Consider the following 22,061-nt stretch of genomic DNA (forward strand, 5'->3'; position numbering starts at 1 on the left):
AAGACAGTAAGATCAATTACAAAGTTCAGACGTAAAAATAAATTACACATAACATCCCATAAATACACCAACAACACTTTTAAACAATTACAATTTCAAGCAAATATAAGTTTTGTAAATGTCCTTGTACCTTGCCTCTCCCTCACTATTTCAGATGTCTCTGGCCTTACTTAGCATAGTTTAAGTGGACAGAACCCTTGGGGAGTTGAGCAGGTCTTTGCTCAGCTGTTGGACCCTACATGGAGTCTGACATCAGGTGTAGCTGGGAAACTGCTGGCGCACAACACAGCCAGGAAGCTCAGGGATTCCACAGTCAGGCAGGACCCCTAAACTTCCAGACACTTGCAAAGGATAATCATTGATAATTCATCATAGAACTATGGCTAAATATCTTCCAAATCCAAACTAAAATTCAGAGTGCAAGGACAGCTTCTACCCCACTGTGATAAGACTATTAAACGGTTCCCTTATACAATGAGATGGACTCTGACCTCACGATCTACCTTGTTGTGACCTTGCACCTTATTGCACTGCACTTTCTCTGTAGCTGTGACACTTTACTCTGTACTGTTATTGTTTTTACCTGTACTACATCAATGCACACTGTACTAACTCAATGTAACTGCACTGTGTAATGAATTGACCTGTACGATTGGTTTGTAAGACAAGTTTTTCACTTGACCTCGGTACAAGTGGCAATAATAAACCAATACCAATACCAATACCACCATACAATCTACTGGAGGAACTCAACGGGTGGAGCAGCATCTGTGGGGGGGAAGGAATAGTCAGTGTTGGCACAAGAGACTGTCGATGCTGCTCAACCCACTGACTTGCTCCAGCAGATTATTTGTTGCTCCAGATTACAGCATCTGCAGTCTCTTGGGTCTCCAAAAAGAGAGAGATTTTTGTTCATGTTTCTTGTTTCAAGCGAGGGTTAGTCTGGGGTCTGGTGCAACCGCAGAGCAAGGAGACAACACAGAAAAGTTCAATGATGAGTCAGCTCCCCTAAAGGAATGAACACTGACTCCCCAGCAGTAGACTGCCGGAGGGTGCGAGAACGTGCTGACTGATGATGTCACATTCATACAGTGAACATAAGGAGCTTGGCTCCATCAGTCTGGAGAAGATCCAGACTGCAAGTGGTTATCTCACCGCGGAGGAACAAGTGGTTGAATGAACTGAAGCTGTTCCACAAGCCTCAGAAATATTCACCGCTTTGATGGAGGGTTCCTACTGGGAGGGGTTACTCCTCACACCAGCCCAGGAACAAACCATCTCAATGCCAGAGGTGTCACCACTGGAAATCTGTAAACCATCTTACCTCTTGGCGGCAGGGAAATATCTGGAGCAGGAGAAGCCATCCCAAGCGCAGTAGGGGTCCCTGGCCAGGCAGCACTCTGCACAAGCCTTCCCATAGACATCACAACGGTGCAGTGGGAGCTGTGACACCCCGATGGTGGAGCCAATATACAGCTGTTGCTGTCAACAGAAGAGGAAGCATTTACAGGAGCTGTTCACAGGAGGTTGGAGGCAGGTTGTCAACGAGATTTTGTCTCCACTTCATCTTTGGATCAGTGGTAAGAGGCCAAACCAGTGAGTTAAGTCCATTATTATGGGAATTTTCAGCAATATTTTCCATGTTGCATCAGGTTGAGGAAGTCACCCAACTCCAGTTCAAGGTCTGGAGTTAACCAAACATTTTACTTCATTCCTTCACTGTGTGTTTCTGTTAGCAGGGTGTGGCTCACAATGTACAAGAGCCAGAATAACACTCAGTGTGTCAGGGACCTCATCGTGGAGCCCGACAGGTCAATCATACATCTCACATCAATGAGTGAGACTTCAGTGATGAAACATTAAAATTCACAACGCACATCGTAAAGTGAACTTGGCCTGGTTTCATCATTTTGCATTCTTTACTGTTTCCTTTCCCCAAGGTCCGTGTTGCACTTTCTTCTCTCAGAGGGGGTGAATCTCTGGAACTCTCTGCCCCCAAGGGTGGTGGAGGTCAGATCATTCCATATATTTAGTTTAATATTTAAGGTGAAGGTACTGTGGATAGATAATTGGAATTATCTGGCATAGAAGAGGAGTCGAGGCCAGCATAGATCAGTTGTAATCACATTGAATGGTGGGGCAGGTTTGAGGGGTCGAGTGGCCTATGCCTTGTGTTCCAAAGCACCATCCCAACTCCCATTCTGCTTCCTTCCCTTCATGTAACCAAACATTCAGCCAACCTTAAAGTTCAACAAAAACTGTGAGTGTTGGAAATCTGACAAAATAACTCACTAGGTGACAGCACCTTGTGGAAAGTGAGACAGTCAACACTGCAGAAACATTCACCGTTTCTCTCTCCACAGACACTGCCTGACCACTGAGTGTTTCCAGCACTCTCAGTTTATACTTTAGATTTCCAGCCTCTGTGGTTTCTTAACTACTGTTTACAGTTGTGAAAACCCACCTTATTCACTAGCTCCTCCAGGGAAGGAAATCTCCCCCATACCCAAGCTAGACGGCCCTGCAGGACCTCAGTGTGGTTGGTCAGTAGTGGACAGTAAACATAGAAACATAGAAAACCTACAGCACAATTCAGGCCCTTCAGCCCACAAAGCTGTGCCGAACATGTCCCTACCCTAGAAATTACTAGGCTTACCCATAGCCCTCTATTTTACTCAGCTCCATGTACCTATCTAACAGTCTCTTAAAAGACCCTATCATATCCGCCTCCACCACCGTTGCCGGCAGCCCATTCCACGCACTCACCACTCTCTGAGTAAAAAACTTACCCCTGACATCTCCTCTATATCTACTCCCCAGCACCTTAAACCTATGTCCTCTTGTGGCCACCATTTCAGCCCTGGGGAAAAGCCTCTGACTGTCTACACGATTAATGCCTCTCATCATCTTATACACCTCTATCAGGTCCCCCCTCATCCTCCGTCACTCCAAGGAGAAAAGGCCGAGTTCCCTCAACCTGCTTTCATAAGGCATGCTCCGCATTCCAGGCAGCATCCTTGTAAGTCTCCTCTGCACCGTCTCTACGGCTTCCACATCCTTCCTGTAGTGAGGCGACCAGAACTGAGCACAGTTCACGTCATCCGTGAACAGGCGCATTAAGTAGAGCTAATAAACTGCTCTCTCAAATATTACCATTACAGCACTTCTCTCAACAATTATACATTTTTTTGACAAACAAACTTGCAGTAAGTGTTGCACAAAATGTTAAACACGTTCCAGCTCCTGTGAACCTCTGCATGAATCAGAAGTAAAAGGCAGCATGTCCTTCCCCTCCTCGCCAAATGTCCGTTCACAGCAACAACAACATCGTTTCAAGCTTCCTCTGTAAACATCACCTCCCTGCATCAGTGGTCTCCAGCCTCCCCTTAACTTTAACTACCCTTATCCCTGAAACATTACAGCACTCCCGCAATAAGCAAACTTTTGCTTCTTTCATTTCGTCCCTCAGCTACATTCACTTTGCATCTTAAGGAGCCCCCTACCTGCAACATCAGGGTGAAAAAGAAATTCCTCATCTCTCCTCTAAGCTGCTAACATTTACTTTAAATCTCAGTCCCCTGCGCTTTGGTCACTAGCTGAGGGAAATGGATCCTTTCGATTGACTCCATTGGGTTCCAACATAATTTTAAACACTTTATTTAACATAGAACACAGCACAGCACAGGAACAGGCCCTTCGGCCCATGATGTCTGTGCTGACCATGATGCCAAATTAAGTTAATCCCATCTGCCTGCTCATGGCCCATATCCCTCCATTCCCCACCTGTTTGTGTGCCTGTTTAAATGCTTCTTAAACATCACCATCATATCTGTTTCCAACACTTCCCCTAAAACTGCCTTCAACCTCTCTTACAAAGAAAACAGCCCTGCCTTATCCAGAATTCCCTCCTAGCTACAACCTGCCAGTCCCAGTACTGTCCTGGTAAATTCCCACTGTAACCACATCTTTCCTGAAACATGGTGCTCAGAACTGGGCACAGTTCTCAGCCTGTGGTCTAACTGTTGGATACAGATCCAGTGTTACCTCCCTGCTCTTACATTCTGGGCCTCAGCTAATAAACAAAAGCATCTTGTGTGCTGTTTTAACCACCTTATTGGCTGTCCTGCTACCTCTAAGGATCTATGGTGTCTGTCCACCTGACCAGACCATCTCCGCCCAATTCTCACTGTCAACCACATGACCAATATTTGCATCATCAGCAGACTTTTTATCGTGCCCTCTACATTGAGGTCTAAATCATCAATGAAATCACAGAAATCAGGGGCTCATGTAGTGAGCCCACCGGTAACAGTCATCCAGCCACACTATCGTTACTACACGTGACAATGCTTTGGAGAATGATTTTCCCGGTCACATCTAGGGCATGTCTGCACCGTAACTTCCCTGTGCATACCTTTTCCTGCGAACAACTGCAACACGGACATTTCCTATCAGGCAAGCTCCAATTTCCCACAAAATTCCTGAATCCAGGTACCTTTGGCATTTGAACTATTTATCTGAGCATCTAATTAATTCTTACCTGTTTAGTTGAAATTTTCAGTGTAGTAATGGGTGTTGGCTCCTACAAAACGAAGGTGAAGATGTTTTAAGCACAAAGTAAACACATAACAAATTAACAAAATCCTCCATGGTTAAATGTTGGTTTGCCAGATTCTACAGTAACTCTTTGCTGTCACGAGTAATTATAATGTAGAAAATCCAATTCTCAGTCTTTTAAAGATTCCCAGTAATTTGTATTTTAGCACTACGTTGTTCCTTTATCCATTTAGCAACAGAAAGTTTTCATCTCACCTGAATGTAATTATAGCAATTTACTGACAGGTACTTGCGGAAATTTGGGAGTAAAGTTCCAGCATTAGATCCAATTGTGAAAAAGTTTTAAGTTATGTCGGAAATTTTACTGATGGAATTATATGCTGATATTCTATTCAAATTAATGTGCTTCATTGTATATGTAATATAGGTTAAAACTGAGGAATAATAATTTAATTTAGTCCTTTCATTAAAGTGTATTTCTTGTTCTATTTGAAAACATTCACCAGAAATATGAATTCACTGAAAAAGATTTTTAATGTGGGAGTTCAGTTCCTCATGTGTTAGTAACCCAACTTAAAATGTCCAAAAATGACTTGGCCCTTTCAGTAGTTCCTCTGATGCATGCTGACCAGCTCCTGCCCCGGGGGATCTGCTGACTGGTGCTTCAACAACAAGGTTTAGAATGGCATCACAGAGCTGCTGGAACCCTTATAATCAGTGGAATCCCGTAAATCCCAGCCAAGGGTGGGGCTCAGAACTGGAGCTGGGATCTGACCCAAGTGAATGGAATATTGACACAGAAGATGCCAGCGTAAGTGGTTTGTGCTAATTCACATGCTTGTTAAATTCCATAATCTTTTACATGGATTCACTGATGGCAGTGAAATCTGATTGGAGAGCTAAGGGAAATGAACTTCCCTTCAGCAATACAACCTTCAAAATAATTTATGTTTTCATGCTGGTCTGTATTCAGGGGGAAACAGGTTGAAGCATTTCCCACAGTACCAAGTGTGCTTCTGAATAACCAAAAGCCAAGTGCCAGTATAGTCACTGAACTTCTGTTCACTCATGGAACCTGATCTTGGTCTCCATGCAAGGGTTTAGTTACTCATGTCAAAACCAAACTTCAGACAAAGAGCAAACTCACAATGTCAAAATAAAGAATGTAATACAATGTCTTTTGTTCCACTATCACTGAAATAGAATCTGTGAATGGTGGAGATACTCAGCAGTTCAGGCAGTGTCTGTAGAGAGAGAGAGAGAGTTAACTTTCAACTTCAAACATCAACTCTCTCCACAGATGCTGCTTGCCCTCCTGAGTGTTTCTAATATTTTCCATTTTAATTTCAGAATTCCAACATTTTCATTCTGTTGTTACTGCTGTTTTATGATACAGTTAGATCGTTCTGGGCCTCAGATAGTCACCAGCACCTTTAATGGGGCATTAAAGGTGATTTCATGGCATATCAATGGCTGATTTGGCTGTAGGCCCACCATAACAAACAGTGGTCGGGCCTGGGGGCCAACACCAGACTGCCATAGGGGAAATAACACCATCCTGTGCATGACTGGTGAGGAAATCACAGCAGAAATGCAGAGCTGCTTTGGGGCTGCAAGTGTCCAGTTGAAGTTCCAGAAGGGAAGTGATCACAATCACAGCTTGTTTTAGAAGTGAGTGATATTCAGGATGCAAAGCATGGTTGGAAACTGCACAGAGTGTGGATTTCTAGAACTAAACAGTCACATGATGTGATCTTAAGTTTAAAGATATAGCCTGCAATCTCCCAGTTACTTTACAAAACGAGGAAACTGTAAGTGATTCACTTCTCCAAGTTAAAGTTGCCTTGTTTATGGAACCTATGTATTTCTCGTATTTTGCTCTAGGTTCTGCAAATACTTTCCACCTTTAAGATAAATGTAAATACTTAAGGGGATGTTTACACGTCTTCTGACAGTAGTAGGATATTCTCTGATAAAAACAATAGGATCTTAAACTTGCATTAAATCCTCCAACAGCACATAGAGATCAGATGGTTCACACCGTGAATGGGAATCAGAGATTACTAAATGGTCTGTTTATAAAAATGTCAATCAATATGCCACGGTTGGAGTGACCTCTTTGAGGAACACACTGAAGGACGGAAGTGTGATGACAGACAGATTGCAATGTCTTTTGCAAGGGAAAGTTTAGGTTAATGAGAGAAGAAGCGCACTCACCCTCAACACTGTCATTTCTTCCAGTAGCACCTCTTCCAGGTCATTCCAAGTCTTCCGAGGAATAGACACTATCTTCAGAACAGTCCCCACATCTGAAACAGTAACAATAAATTGCAGGCTGTAAAACATTGCTGTGACATTAAATACTGTGACAGGTCAGTGTCCCATGGAAATTTATGGAGAAGGTCCATTACAATGGCAAGTCGTTTCACCGGGAGAGTAGGATTTAAGATGCACAGAAATTTATTGCATCCCAATTTTGTTTGTAGCAAGAGCTCCACAGTACTGTATCCCACTGTACAGAGTGACCCAGACCACATCTGAATAAAACATGGTACAACAGCGTGAGTGTAACTCCTCACTGCCCAGAAAGAGAGGTGAATTTACTGTCCCTGCTCAGGGCCTGTGGTTAGAGAACAGACACAAGAGTCACATTGATTCTGCCATCGGTTTGACCGTGAATTGATCCTGAGCCCACATCACTCAGGGAGAGGCCAGGATGAACATAAAACAGGGCAGCCTTTCGTTGTTACAGCTGATTGTTGGGCATCGTCCATGGCTGTGGGTAGTGGTCTCCACTCCAAACCAGGCAATCTTGTATCCTGCTCCCACCCCAGAGCTGTGAGCAATAACATTTGGTTCTACACTTCAACATGGTGCTGAGGGAGTGCTGTACCGCTGGAGGGGTGGTGTTGAGGGAGTTCTGCTGAGCTGGGCAATCCCACATCCTGGGATCAGAACAAAGATCTGCGGTCCTGCCACACCTTAGCATGAATGGTGGTGGACTCTTGAACAGCTAATGGGAGCAGGAGGTTCCAGTGATATCCCACCCTCAACACTAGTTAAGAGTCAACCATAGTGTTGGAACAGCAGCCATGTTGAGGCGAGGCTGGGTAAGGGGTAAGAATGAGTAAGGACAGCAGGTTTGCTTCTCTGAAAGGCACTGGTGAATTGGACAGGTCTTTCATGATGATCCAGTAGCCCTGTGGTCATTATTGCTGATGAGAGGCTTTTTAGAAATAGTCCGGATTTTAAAAGAATTTAATTTCCATAGCTGCCGTGACAACGATAATCTTATTTCTTTTTCATAGAGGAAAATACCAAAACCAAAGTATCAGAGTTGCCCTGATTTATGTAACAGCCAGCCAATGTCAAGAGAATTTATTCAGCAATATATACTTTCCTTGTAATTTCTTCAAAAGTGATGGCACAGGTTTTAATCTCTTGGAAAGGTTGCAGAATCGAATTGCACACAGGAGTTTTTGATGCTGTGTGACTGAGGATGTTGGGTGGGAACTAATCATACAGTTGGCACTGGGCCACCTCCTGACACAAAGCTGAATACATTTAATGATTTTACATTGTGGAGCTGTGTTCAGCATTGCACACAATCCTCACGTAATGCCTGAGGTCACCTTCTGCAATGCTCCCTGCTCTCGGCTGGTTGTGGGATTCCATTACTCCTCCTGATTTATTTGATGCAGAATCCTTGCCCCACTTCATTTCAAAAACTTTGCAGATGGTCTGATACCATGAAGTTTTCAATGACTCTCTGTACAGAAATGGGGCATGGATTTCATTGTAGTTCTGCTTGAATATTATCCGCAGAATAACAAATTATGAATGGGTAATAAATCCAGCCAAGAGCTTGCAGGTACATCATGAATGGCCCCTGGGTTCCCTGTCTCTGTTGTGCCGTTTGGATTCTCCAGCTGCTGCCTTTGACCTTCAGGCTGTGGAAGTCCCAGGACCATAAGGAATTACATTTTTCCATGACACAGGGCAGCATGTTGCCACCCCACCCAACCACAACCCACCCCCTGAGCATTAGCTGCAGCAAAATCGTTCAGTATTTGAACACTAAGACAAAGCTGATCTCAGTCCTGCCACAAACCCGACACAACGGAAATGCAACAGATTTGATAGACTAGCATAAATGGGAATCTTGGTCAGCATGGACTAGTTGGGCCAAAGGGGCTGTTTCCATGCTGTATGACTATGATATCAACTAGATCATTGAGGGGATACTGACAAATACTTCAGACTAATAACCAAAGAGAAAGGTGCAGACAGCTTCCTTCGATTAGTTGAAGTTAATCACAGCTATGTGCTTCCTGCAGCTTGAAAACCACTCATCAATGGAAGAATAAACTTTCCAGATTGTTCTGTGGTGTTTCCAGCAGGTGAGATTACCTGTTCCGATGAACATGACGTCATATTGTCCATCTTCAGCCTCCACTCGATCCACGACTATCTGAGTGAACTGGTAGTCCACCTCGGTCTTGATGACGATGGGTCGGTGGCTGACGGGCAGCACTGGGTTATACATGGCCGGGTGGCTTCTGGCAAAGGTCATCACATCATCAGGAAAATCTTTTGTCGATTCAAATCCTCCAAAGGTTTTGCTAGGGCACTTTAAAAGAATAGATCAGTTGGGGAAAATAATGTAAAGCTATAATTGACTACCTTAGAAGCACCATGAGGAGTGAAGATGGAGAAATACTCCGAATCTAAAAATTATTGCAGCCATCAAATGAAAGCAATGCTTTGTTAAAGGTATTATGTATCATCTCTCATCGACAAATTTTAACTTCTTTTCCCAAAGGAAGCTAACCACAATGGGTGTCCAATCCAATCACCCCACTAACCCCTCCTCCCCTGCATCATGTTCATTCAAGCATCTAAGGTCACAGAATTATAGAGTCACACAGCGCAGAAACAGGCCATTCGGCCCACCACGTCCACACTGACCAGTGGGCACCAGTCAATATTAATCCCATCTCCCAGCACTTGGCCCAGAACCATCTATACCTGGGAGATTTAAGTGCTTGTCCAGACATTTGTCAAATGCTGTCAGTGATCTGCTTCCCCCACTCACAACGTGGTGGTCACTAAGGGTCAGACCAGAGGTCATGAACTGATTGACAACCCACTGAGTGATGAATCTGCAATGTTCTGTAAAATCCCGGGCGAGTGAGTGAGAGAGACATCAGAGTTGTTTTTGTAAAGTCTGCAGTAACCCAGCTCCCCAGGACGAGGTGTTGGACTGATGCTGCTGTGTGTGATCTGATCCCCTCTGACTCTTTCCCATCCCTAGACCTCTCTCTCACCCCTTCCACAGTGCGTTAACGATCTGCAGCACACGGTTCCAGTGTGTATGCCCCCACCCCACCCCACACCCCTCCCCGAACGTAACCCAATCAGTTCGATGCTCGAAGGTGGGGAATTAATGAGGCCTAGACCTTGAACGGGAACCAGCTAACAGGGCAACTCCCTGGGCAGTCTGCCAGTCATGCCACAGCCCCTCCCACTCACAGCCCTGCCCTCTGTCACTACTCCCCCATCATAGCACCCCCTCCTTCACAGCCCCACTCTGTCACAGCCCAACCCACCCACCCACAGCCCCTCCCTCTGTCAGCCCCACCCACCCACAGCCTCACCCACCCACAGCCCCTCCCTCTGTCAGCCCCACCCACCCACAGCCTCACCCACCCACAGCCCCTCCCTCTGTCAGCCCCACCCACCCACAGCCTCACCCACCCACAGCCCCTCCCTCTGTCAGCCCCGCCCACCCTCTCTCGGCCCCGCCCACCCACAGCCCCACCCTCTCTCGGCCCCGCCCACCCACAGCTCCGCCCTCCCTGAGCCCCGCCCACCCACAGCTCCGCCCTCCCTGAGCCCCGCCCACCCACAGCCCTGTTCTCTCTGCCAGAGCTTCACCAAAATTCTTCTTTCAGTGGTTACTGAGACAGAGGATCACACCAGTTCTTTCCCCACATTGTGACTTTCATTTCCATCCTGTGGTTATAAATTATTGTTTAAATATTTGGGGATCTGATAATCACTGGAAGGCTGATATTTGTTGCTCATCCCTCCTTGCCCTCGAGCTGCCCTCTGGAACTGCTGCAGGTCGCTGTGGTGACAGTCCCACAGTGGCTGGGGAGGGAGCCGGTGACGGAGGAGCACCAGTGGTCAGGATGGTGTGCAGCCTGGTGGGGAACCTGTTGGTGGTGGCACTCCATCCCTGCTGCTGCCCTCGCCCTTGGTGGAGAGGCCAGGCTTGAGAGGTGCATTCTGTAGATAATGCATGTCATCTTGTGTCTGCCCTTCCCGAGGCTTCACACTGCTGATTGTATTTCTGCCAGTTTATTTTGTAAAAGATGCTTCAAAAAATGCAGGGCACTGAGGTTACATTTTAAATGAATTCTTGCAAACTGAATATAAACATGAAAACACCAGCATCCTGGCAGCAATAATATTCAGCAGCTGGTTTGACTTTTAATTAAATTTAACAAGGGCAAAACTCTTAGGCTGTGATTTTCTACAGCTGGGCATCTCTCAGTATCTGCCATTTGCATGACTTGTTTGCACACATTTGGGTTTTACTTTTTGGTGTGACAGTTTGCTGAGAGTGTGAGCTAATCGTAACAGAGTGTGGGCAGTCAGTAACAGAGTGCCAGGGAATCTGGGCTCAGCACGAGGGCAGAGCTGGAAATGTAAGTTAGGGTGGGAGAATTCATTCTCAGAGTGAAATGAAGAGAAACAAAGGAAGAATGAATTGAGAGAGAGGAAAAGAAAATGTCTAAAATATGCTTAATCTCCACCATAATTTAAACCTGAATGGCTGAGTCTTCAGGAAGAGTTCAGTTTCAGTGCCGGGGTGTTGTTGGTCATTCAAAGGCACCTATCACATTGCAAAGAGGGCTGTTGGAGTGATAGGAGTATGACTCCATTTTTGGCAAACTTAATTTGTATCTGAAGGTCAAAGGATGAGCTTCAGCTCATTTGATGGATCCCAGCGGAGAGACAGACTGGAATGGTGTCCCTGCCAAACGCCCAGGAGACAAGAACATCTCGGGCATCAGCTTTAGGATTTAAATGTGCCTCTCTCGATCTGTGGCACCCTCCAACTCTCGGCAAGTGGCGTGAGGCTCTGCTTTATATTCACAGCCTGTTACAACCCACTGATGTCACTGGACAATTCTTCATCCCCTCTACACATTGCATGCTCTGTCCATGGGTGCTCCAAGCTAACTGAAAGTACCGATCAACTTCTCAAGTTACCATGCCATTCACCACTTAGCGAGGCTGCAATCACTGAGTTGTCATGGCAATGGACCCCAAAGCGGCACCAGATAATTTCCAGCTGCTATACGTATAACCTTCTTGTGTTGTACCCCAAGTACCCAACACTTTAATTTCACAGGATTTAACAATAAACCTTGCCTACAGGTTATTAACCTTTACGCTCCAGATGACAAGGTATTCATTTTGTTAATGCTTATGGGATGAAATCATGCTGTGGAAAATTACTAACGAGCACGTTTACACTTTGGTGTGAAAATCCTTTGTCAGCATCTTAACAATGGTGGCAACTCAAGTGAGCGGCTCAGGTTGAACATGATCACCGCAGTAACGGGTAAAGACAAGAAGTGGGATACAGGGACCAACATTGATTCCTTGGGAAATGGGCAGGATCAGGGGCAGGTCTGACACTCTGCTTTTGCCTCCTGTTGGTCACATTGGGGTGGTGATTGCACAGGCAGGCTGTTGGTCCAGATACTTAGCGATGTGTTTGACATCTCAGTAATAAAGCTGTTTGTTGGTACCATTACATTGCATGCACTGCCCATCAGTGCATTACGTAAGTGGACCCAGGTGATGCTGGATTCTCTGGAGATGCCAGAGGTCTTTAAAAGTTACAATTAAATATTTTGAAACATCTTTAAAGTGCTTTAATGCTGCTATAACAAGTGATACTCAACATGATTTGTGACAAGTTATGGCAAACATTCAATTTAATGAGATATGGGATCAAATAAAATCCTTTTTAACAAAATAAGTGTTTCAATAATATTCATCTATAGTTTTACATCTTGGAAAGTTTATTTTAGAAAAGGGCAATAAATATACTGAAACCATAATCCAATAGTTCAGCCGTCAGATTTCAAACCCATATTTCCATCAGGTAATAACTGTTCCAATAAAACTATTTCTTTCCAGATCATTATAAGTAAACAAAATGTAGTATAGATTATTCAGGTAAGGTCTGGAGATCAAATCATTAAAGTTTTAGCTTCTAGCCTCTTTAACCCAGTGACAATATTAATGTCACAACTGAAAACCCAAATTGATTCCAATATTTAACAAACCCAAGGACAGTGGGTTGTCAGGTGAAATTTTAACCGGCTATACCAAGTGTATTTCTGTCAGTATAACAAAGTTCCAGGCGTTATATAAAGAATAGGTAGTATTTTAAACAGCATCCACGTAAATAGTTGTCACACACTGAGCTGTTGGCAACTACTAGATTGCATTATTATGGAAGTGGTAATATATTTATTATGACACAGAAGGAGGCCATTCAACACATCAGATCGATACTGGTCCCTAAGAGGTCAATCTTCTCCCTACTTCCCTATGGCCCTACAAATTACTCTCCCTCACACCCCCATCATCTTCCCTTCAATTAGTTTTACTATTTACCCACACAAAGTGATAATGTACAGTTACCAATTACTCAACCAGCACGTCTTTGGGATGTGGGAGGAAACCGGAGCACCCGGGGAAACCCACGCGATCACAGGGAGAATGTGCAAATTCCACACAGACAGTAGAGGTCAGGTTTGAGCTCAGGTTCCTGGAGCTGTGAGACAGCTGCACTAATTGCTGCACCACCCATAGGAGGGTTTTGAATCATGGTGGATTTACAAATGGTAATTCATGTTTAACAAATTAGTCTGAAATTTAATTTTGAGGTTGCGACCAACGGGTTAGATAAGGAGAGATCAGTGATGTCCTATATTCTCAGTTTGGACTTTCAGAAGAAAGGCAAATGGGACTAGCTCAGATAGCCAACTTGGTTAGCATGGGTGAGTTGGGCTGAAGGGTCTGTTTCTGTGCTGTATGACTTCATGACTCAATGACTCTAAGGCCATCAACAAGGCAAAGTAGTTATTGAATAAAATGAGAGCCCAAGGGGTTGGGGATTCAATACTGACACACCAGGTTGGATGACGGGCAGAAACGAGGCAGTAGGAAGAGGTGATCACACAGAGGGTGAGAGGCTGCTACTAGTGGGGGTGTCAGAGGGATTAATCATACAAAGCTTGGTGTCAGTGCAGACTGAGGAGGATGCAGAGACACCTCTGGGGACATGAACAGGCTAAGTGAAAGGGCAAGGCCAGAATATAATGTGGCAAAGTGTGAGGTCATCCACTTTGGTAGAAAATAAAGGGTAATGTTTAAACTGATGAGAGAGTGACTGGTCCTGGAGTTACTCTGTACAGGAACAGTCCCTTCCACACACCATGCCCCCCCAGTGACTGGTCCTGGAGTTACTCTGTACAGGAACATGTTCTTCCACACACCATGCCCCCCCAGTGACTGGTCCTGGAGTTACTCTGCACAGGAACATGTTCTTCCACACACCATGTCCCCCCAGTGACTGGTCCTGGAGTTACTCTGCACAGGAACATGTTCTTCTACACACCATGTCCCCCCCCCACCTGCACAAATTCCATGCCCATCACTGCCCCCAAGTTCTCCTGCACCAAACAACACCAGGGGCAACTTACAGTGCCCAATTAATCCACCAACCTGCCAGTCATGGGAAAATAAGAGGGACCCAACTCAACCACTGTACCAGTGAGCTGCCCTCATGGTGATGGCATCCAGAGTTGTCTCACACATGGATCACTGGAGGTTAATGTGCTGACTCCGTGAGCAATTAGGAAGCCAAATAGAACTTGACTTCTGTCACAAGAGTATTGAATACAAGGGTAATGTTCCCTTTCTCCAGTCATGTGTGGTTCTGGTGAGAACAATGCGTACAGGTCTGGTCTCCCTACTGACCCAAGGACGTACAGGCAACAAAAGTTCAGCAGGTTGATTCCTGGGCTGCTGGGGATGAGAGATTAAGTGCACTGAGTGAAGGTGATCTCATTGTTTTGTACAAATGGTGCTTGAAGGGCTGGATGAAGCGATGATGTTTCCCCTGGCTGAGGTGTCCAGAGTCACTGGTCTCAGTCTCAGAATAAGGGCTGGCCATTCTGGATTGAGGGAAGTGGATCTTCAGAATTCTCTACTCATGAGGTCTGTGGGTCCTCAATCACTGAGTATATTCATGGCAGAGATCAATAGATTTTTGGATATTGAAGGGACCAATGGATATGAAGGGTGCAGCAAGTGACACTGGGTTTGAAGAATGATCTTATGGGATGGTGGAGAAGACATGGGGGTTGAATGGCCAGCTCCCACTTCTGCTTCTTCATCAATTCTCCAACATAGACGCTGCTCAGAGCTACTGAATGGAGGTGGCTGCTGTAACTACCTGTTCAACAGATGACCATGGTGCAAGTGCACATTACTGGGTATGAAATGCTTGTGACTGATTGAGGGGAGAATTAGATTTTTCATAAATAAAGATTATAGCGCTCCGAATTCACACTGTATAGAACAGTAATACTTCAAAGACTTCCTGTCTGTCAAACACTCTTGTTTCACACTAACAGACAGGAGATTTGCATCAACCATCAATGTTTCCAGATAAGAACCACATCTGTCAACGGTCAGCAGTTTGATTGATACATTCCAATACAATTCAGGCTTTGAGAAAGTATCTGAACTAATAAACATTTTGAAGTATTCAATAAATGGAAAAGACAGAAGGATTTAGTAAAAAAAAATTCACTTGGTTTGGGTAGAGTTATTTTTAGTATCTAAAAGAACATATTGAGATGGGTGAGAAGAAAATAAATGAATGCTGACTGTGACATTTTGCTGACCGAATTCTGTACCTTCATGCAACAAAGTAAACATTTCAATGCTTTTTCTTTGCAGACTTAACAAACAGGTTACACTTGAGATACAGATGCAGGGCAATTTATCATCTTTAAAGACTTGTCAAAATCTGTGAGACGGTGGATTCTTTTAAAGGAGAGAGAAAACCATGTGGATAAAACAAAAGTTCAAGGACGAAGATCACAATTGGATTCTTTAAATTAAATATCTCTTTAGCTTCAACAATAAGTAGGTATGAAGCCAGTTTGACAGCTAGTTCTTTGAAGTACCATTGATAGTGTTATTGAATAGCACCTTCAGCAGCTTTGAAGACACAGAAAGAATACAAAGCAGAAATTACCATTCAGCTACGGAGTTATCCAGAGGCATGTCAAGAAACATTTCCCATTAAATATGGTCAACGTAAAAAAAGACATGAGTCTATGAATGCATACTGATGAACTGCAAACAAAGGTTGAGAACATTGTACAAGGGAGTGTTTTGCCTGGTTGGACCGTATGGGCAGTTAACAGAAGTTCTGAGGAAGTGTCGTTGACCCAATGTGTTGACTGGTTTCTCTTTCCACAGATGCTGGCTGACTGGCTGAGTTCTTCAGTTTTATTTGTTTTCCATTTCTGTTGACTTTAATGAATCAGTATTGGGATGTGGGTATTGGGACCCCTTAAAGTAAATCTCATTCGAGTCCCCAAAAAAGCGATCTCCACTAATGAGTGCCATAGGACCATAGAGCACAAAACAGGCCCTTCAGCCCACCATGTTGCGCCGTCCATCAAACCACCCTCACACTATCTAACCCTTTCCTCCCGCATATCCCTCTCTCTCACATTCCTCCATGTGCCTATCCAACAAACTCTTGAACCTGTCCAATGTATCTGCCTCCACCACCACCCCAGGCAGTGCATTCCGTGCACCAACCACTCTCTGGGTGAAAAACCTCCCCCTGACATCTCCCCTGAACCTCCCACCCATAACCTTAAACCCATGTCCTCTCATCTTGAGCATTGGTACCCTGGGAAGGAGGCGCTGGCTGTCTACTCTATCTATTCCTCTCAATACTTTACATACCTCTATCATGTCTCCTCTCATCCTCCTCCTTTCCAGTGAATAAAGCCCTAGCACCTTAAGCCTGTACTCATATTCCATACGTTCTAATCCAGGCAGCATCCTGGTAAATCTCCTCTGCACACCTCTCCAACGCCTCCACATCCTTCCTATAATGCAGCAACCAAAACTGAACACAGTACTCTAAGTGTGGTCTAACTAGAGTTTTGTAAAGCTGCATCATCACTTCGCGGCTCTTAAGCTCAATCCCACAATTTATGAAAGCTAACATCCCATAGGCCTTCTTAACTGCTCTATCCACCTGTGAACTGCTCTAGCCACCTGTGCGACCCCAACAAAGGAACCCTACTGTGGGGTGTGGGACCCCAGTATTGCACACACCAGTGTGGGAATGTGGGATCCCAATACAGGAATTCCATCAAGAGACCTAAATGATAGGGATGTGAGGGGTATGGGCCAGATAAATGATACAAGGAAAGAACCATGCAGGAGAAGTCTTGGAGACAAGGAACAGAGGAGTAAAAAGGAATCGTAACCAGGAAGGTGGAAGCTAAAAGTAAAGGTGCAAGTTAAGTTTTGAGTTAAAATAAATGTTTGAAAAAGATGAGATAATTTTTAAACCTTCCTTCCTGGTGTTCAATGGTCACAAATACGCTATTGACTTTAGACATCTTGTTTGCAATGCTGGACCTGGGTCACTTGGGTACAGATTAGTTTATGATGCTCCATTACTCACAGGTAAATTTATTTTTGCATCAGTGTTAAAAACACTTACTGTTCCTGGCCGAGGGTAGGGAACTCTTCCTTGGAACGGCACCCACTGGTAGCTGGGACCTTCTCTGTGAGCGTACGGACCCAGGAACACTCTCCTTATGTCAGACATACTGTACATACACACTGCCGAGCCCTTGAAGATGTTGCTGCATGGGGAACATTCATAAATTGGTTAGTGAAGACATCTGATCACTGGAAATAAAATAATATTCATCTTGTTCAGGAATGCAGAGGTTGTTTTGAAACAGAGACCGCAATGGGTCTCCTCACAATATTGTACCCACAGTCACATTGAGGGAAAACATACACTTCAAGGGCCGAGTGGTCACAGCAGGCAATGGGCAGAAACTTGTTCTTAAACTTCAGGGACTGTCGAAGCTTTGGCGCACCCTGCTGTACTGGGCAGATTAACTGAGCAACATGTGTCTTCTTCAATGTCCCTGGTCCCTAAAAGTGAAGTCCACCAGCTTTCTTCAAGAATGCTTATTGGTTGATGTGACTGATGTTCGATGAGTCAAATTGACCAATGACAGGCATCCTGGTCCAAAGGCCATGGGACTTGAAGGACCATACTCATATCTGTAGACTGTTTATCAGCTCCTGTCTATCTGATACCCTGTCCACTTTCAGTTCCCAACCTCCTCTTCCAATGAATACTCTCCTCAGTTGAAGACTATTTTGAAAATGCAAACAGAGTAATTAGATTGCCTCCATCTGTAACAGATTTTTCACATTACTCTGAATCTTGCCTGGCACTGGGGTTGATTGTGAACATGTGAGAGCCATCCATCGAGTCAGATCTTGAATATGAACATAGAACAGAGGACAGAAGACAGTACAGCACAGGAAAAGGCCCTTCGGCCCACTGTGCCCGTGCCAACTATGATGCCAATTTTAACTAATCCTATCTGCCTGCACACGGTCTGTATCCCTCCGTTCCCTGCCTATCCATGTGTCTGTCTCAATACCTCGAAAACATTGCTGTCATACCTGCTTCCACCACTTCCCTGACAGCCTGTTCCAGGCACCCACCACTCACTGTAAAAACTTGCTTCATAAATCTCCTTTAAACTTTCCCCCTCTTACCTTCAATGTGTGTTCTCTGGTATTTGACATTTCTACCCTGGGAAAAAAGCTCTGATTGTCTATCCTATCTCTGCTTCTCATAATTTTATAAACTTCTATCAGGTGACTCCAACTTCACCAATATAGACAGGGATCTCCTTCATGCAAGAGGTTTAGATGGGGCAGAATTTGTTCGATGCATCCAAGAGGGTTTCTTCAATCATTATGTGAATGGTCCTACTAGAGGAGGGGCCATTCTGGACCTGATGTTGGGAAAAGAGCCTGGCCAGGTGACTTTCAGTGGGAGAACATTTAGGAAACAGTGCCCACAACCCCATAAACTTTAAAATAGCTGTGAATAAGGATAAGTATGGACCTTATGGGAGAGCAGGTGTGAGAGATACATAGGTGCAGCATCAGAATGTTCCCAGACCCTGCGGCAGTTTCACCAAAGTCCGTCTAAATGATTAACATCAATAAATATAAAACTGAGAAATTGTGGATTAACAGGTGGGATCATCTCTATCACACCCAATACTGAGCACAAGTAAGCTGTGTCAGTGGATGGAGAACAAATATATTTTGGAACGCAGCAGATATATTCAACAATGCAACAATGACTTGTGTAAGTATTTATTGGTCAAACAACAACCCAAAAAACATCTTTCACCCAACTAATTATTTGAATCATGTGACAGACTAACCTGTAAACCTAAAATTTAAAAAAAAATACCTAAAAAAAGCAAATGTCGTAACAAACTCGGTCCAAGGGAGACCCCTGGGATGAGAGAGTTGCCCTATCAAGAGACACGAGACAGTTTGGGTCTATATTCTTTGGAGTTTAGCAGAATGATGGGTTAACTTCTTCACACATATAAACTCCTGAGGGAGTGGCAGGGTAGATCTTGAAATGTTTCCACAAGTGGGAGAAGCTCAAACAGGTGGACCTAGTTACAACATAAGGGGCTGGTCAGTTAAACCTGAGGTGTGTCGTGGTGTGGCTTCTTCTTTTAGAGGGAGGTGAATCTCTGGAGTTCTCTGTCGCCAAGGGTGGTGAATGCCAGATCATTGGATATATTGAAGCTGGAGATAGATAATTATTTGTAAGATCAAGGTATTGAGGGAGATGGGGAACTGGTACAGAAGGGGAGTTGAGGGTGGCATAGATCACCCATGATCATATTAAATGGCAGGGCAGGTTTGAGGGGCTGAGTGGCCTATTCCTATTATCATGTGATATTGCAAACACCCCTGCAATACTCCTTGCTGCTTTTGAGTGCACAGTGCTCCATCTGGGAAGTGTTGCAACTTCCCAAGTATTGAAAGAAAGCACTCACATTTTGCAAACAGCACAAGACCCGGACAGCAATGTGCTGGTTGGATGAAGCAGCATTTATTGGTTATTTCATTAGTTATCAAACACCTGAGCAAATGGTCACTTCATTGTGTTGGTAAAGAATATTCTCTGCTGAGGAATTTGAGTTTCCAACATCCAGAAACTCTTTAAAGTTCCCGCTGGGATTTTGTCGAGAATGCATCACAACCATGGGGAGGAGGTACAGGACCCTGAAGACCCACACTCAACGATTCAGGAAAAGCTTCTTCCCCTCTGCCGTCAGATTTCTGAACGGTCCATGAACCCGTGAACTTTTGCACTATTTATTTATTTTTGTAGCACAGTTATTTTTACGTCTTTATGTCTTACACTGTACTGCTGCCACAAAACAGCACATTCACCACATACACTGTATGTCAGTGATAATAAACCTGATTCTAATTCTGAAAACCCCCAAAATCACCAATAGGATTTCTGTTCCTTCACTTCCAACAATGGAGCAAAACATCCAGGGTATAAATCTGGTCCTTCACAATCCAAGAGCTGTCAAGGCAAATGTGCAGTCACAGCCCTGTCCATTGAGTTCATTTCCATCCATACCATTGTCGTTACCTGGAGGTTGTAAAGATGCCATATATTGCAGGATTCTTGGGATCCTTTGAATTCATTATGTAAACATCCTCTGAAAAACAAAATCATTGTTTTACTCACTTGTGAAATGAACCACGAAATATCACTGGTTAGTTATTATGTCCCATTTCAAGTGTTGTACTTACGTAATTCATCAAAGTGAGTGTCAATGCCATTTGGACCTGGCACTGCACAGACTAACCGAGCTTTGAGGAAAGTCACCCACTTATTAACGAGACTTCTATGGCCACCAAAGTCATTCTGGTAACAGAAAGAGGACATTGAGAGCATCAAACGATGATCCACATCAGCGCACTTGTGAACTGAGGAAGAGAGTTAAATGTGAACACCTGCGTTTCTGTGGAGCCAACCATTACTGAGCACCAACCTTTTGAACCTTTTCTCACATTTTCAGCATTCTGTTTTTGTTTCTCTCTTCTGGTACTTCAGATTCTACACACTTCCTCCGAATTACATCTCCGCGGCACATTTATCAACATTCTCCAGGCCCCAACCCCCTCTCTCACCGGCACCACTAACACACATCTCCATTTGTCTCTCCTGGTCTCTGTACTCTCACAGAACTTCCCTCTTTGCTCTCTTCCCTGGCACGGTAGTGTAGCAGTTAGTGTAACGCTATTACAGCGCCAGCGACCCAGGTTCAATTCCGGCTGCTGTCTGTAAGGAGTTTGTATGTTCTCTCCATGTCTGCGTGGGTTTTGTCCGGGTGCTCCGGTTTCCTCCCACATTCCAACCATGTAGGGGTTAGGAAGTTGTGGGCCTGCTATGTTGGCACTGGAAGCAGGTTGTGGGCTGCCCCCAGAACACCCTACGCAAAAGGTACATTTCACTGTGTGTTTCGATGTACATATGACTGATAAAGATATCATCTTTCTTGCCTCAATCCTTTCTCCACAACTTAAAACTTTGTTTCACAGCTAACCTTTCCCAGCTCTGAAGAAAGATCATTGAACATAGAAGATAGAACATCGGACAGTACAGCCCAGGAACAGGCCCTGCGGCCCAGGAACAGGAATGTGAGGAAGACTTGGAATTGGTGGAGATCATCCTCTGATCAAACTCAGCAAATGCACCAATCCACTTCAGTGGGTATGTCATAACCATCAACATCACCCCTCGAACCAACTCTATCATTTACAGGTGCATTTGGAACTTTAGTTCCCAGGGGAAACAGTTTCATCTCTGTCCCTTTCTGGATCTGATACCATTCAGGCTCTGCTGCTCTTGTCAAGTCTGGGCCTAGGCACAGTTCCACCTTACATTACTCATATATTTCAGCACACATTGCAAACATTTAGTCTTAATTTCTCTTTGCGGCATTGAAGAAACATTACATTACAGGGATAAAGCCAAGAGGCAACAAGATTGGCACAAATCAGAATCCCTCCTCTCTTTAAAAGAAAGTTGTTGGCCTTGGAATTGCTTCATTATCAATCGAATTAAGACTCCTGAGGCCAAATCCATGGTAATCCTGCAGGCTCCATCTGCACGGCCGCTATTAATTACCACGATGACTTGAAACTATTCATGGGTGTAAGGTGGAACAGATGGGCTGAGAAGCAATGTGGTATTGGCAAAACTTCCCAACAGAGGCTGG

General features: G+C 44.5%; 1 protein-coding gene across 5 annotated transcripts in view; it reads right to left on the minus strand.

Moving 5' to 3' along the window:
• LOC127580343 (semaphorin-3A-like) overlaps positions 1 to 22,061 on the minus strand; it is a 271,887-nt gene that overhangs the window by 38,545 nt on the left and 211,281 nt on the right. For all 5 annotated transcript variants that reach the window (XM_052033670.1, XM_052033668.1, XM_052033671.1 and 2 more), the window contains 7 exons: positions 20,590 to 20,704; positions 20,426 to 20,495; positions 17,414 to 17,558; positions 8,968 to 9,187; positions 6,775 to 6,866; positions 4,541 to 4,582; positions 1,325 to 1,482 (listed from right to left, as the gene is read on the minus strand). In XM_052033670.1, the coding sequence (XP_051889630.1) occupies positions 1,325 to 1,482; positions 4,541 to 4,582; positions 6,775 to 6,866; positions 8,968 to 9,187; positions 17,414 to 17,558; positions 20,426 to 20,495; positions 20,590 to 20,704 (842 nt within the window). The remainder of the gene's footprint in view (positions 1 to 1,324; positions 1,483 to 4,540; positions 4,583 to 6,774; positions 6,867 to 8,967; positions 9,188 to 17,413; positions 17,559 to 20,425; positions 20,496 to 20,589; positions 20,705 to 22,061) is intronic.

This window comes from Pristis pectinata, chromosome 19 (genome assembly GCF_009764475.1).
Source record: "Pristis pectinata isolate sPriPec2 chromosome 19, sPriPec2.1.pri, whole genome shotgun sequence".
NCBI classification, from domain to species: Eukaryota; Metazoa; Chordata; class Chondrichthyes; order Rhinopristiformes; family Pristidae; genus Pristis; species Pristis pectinata.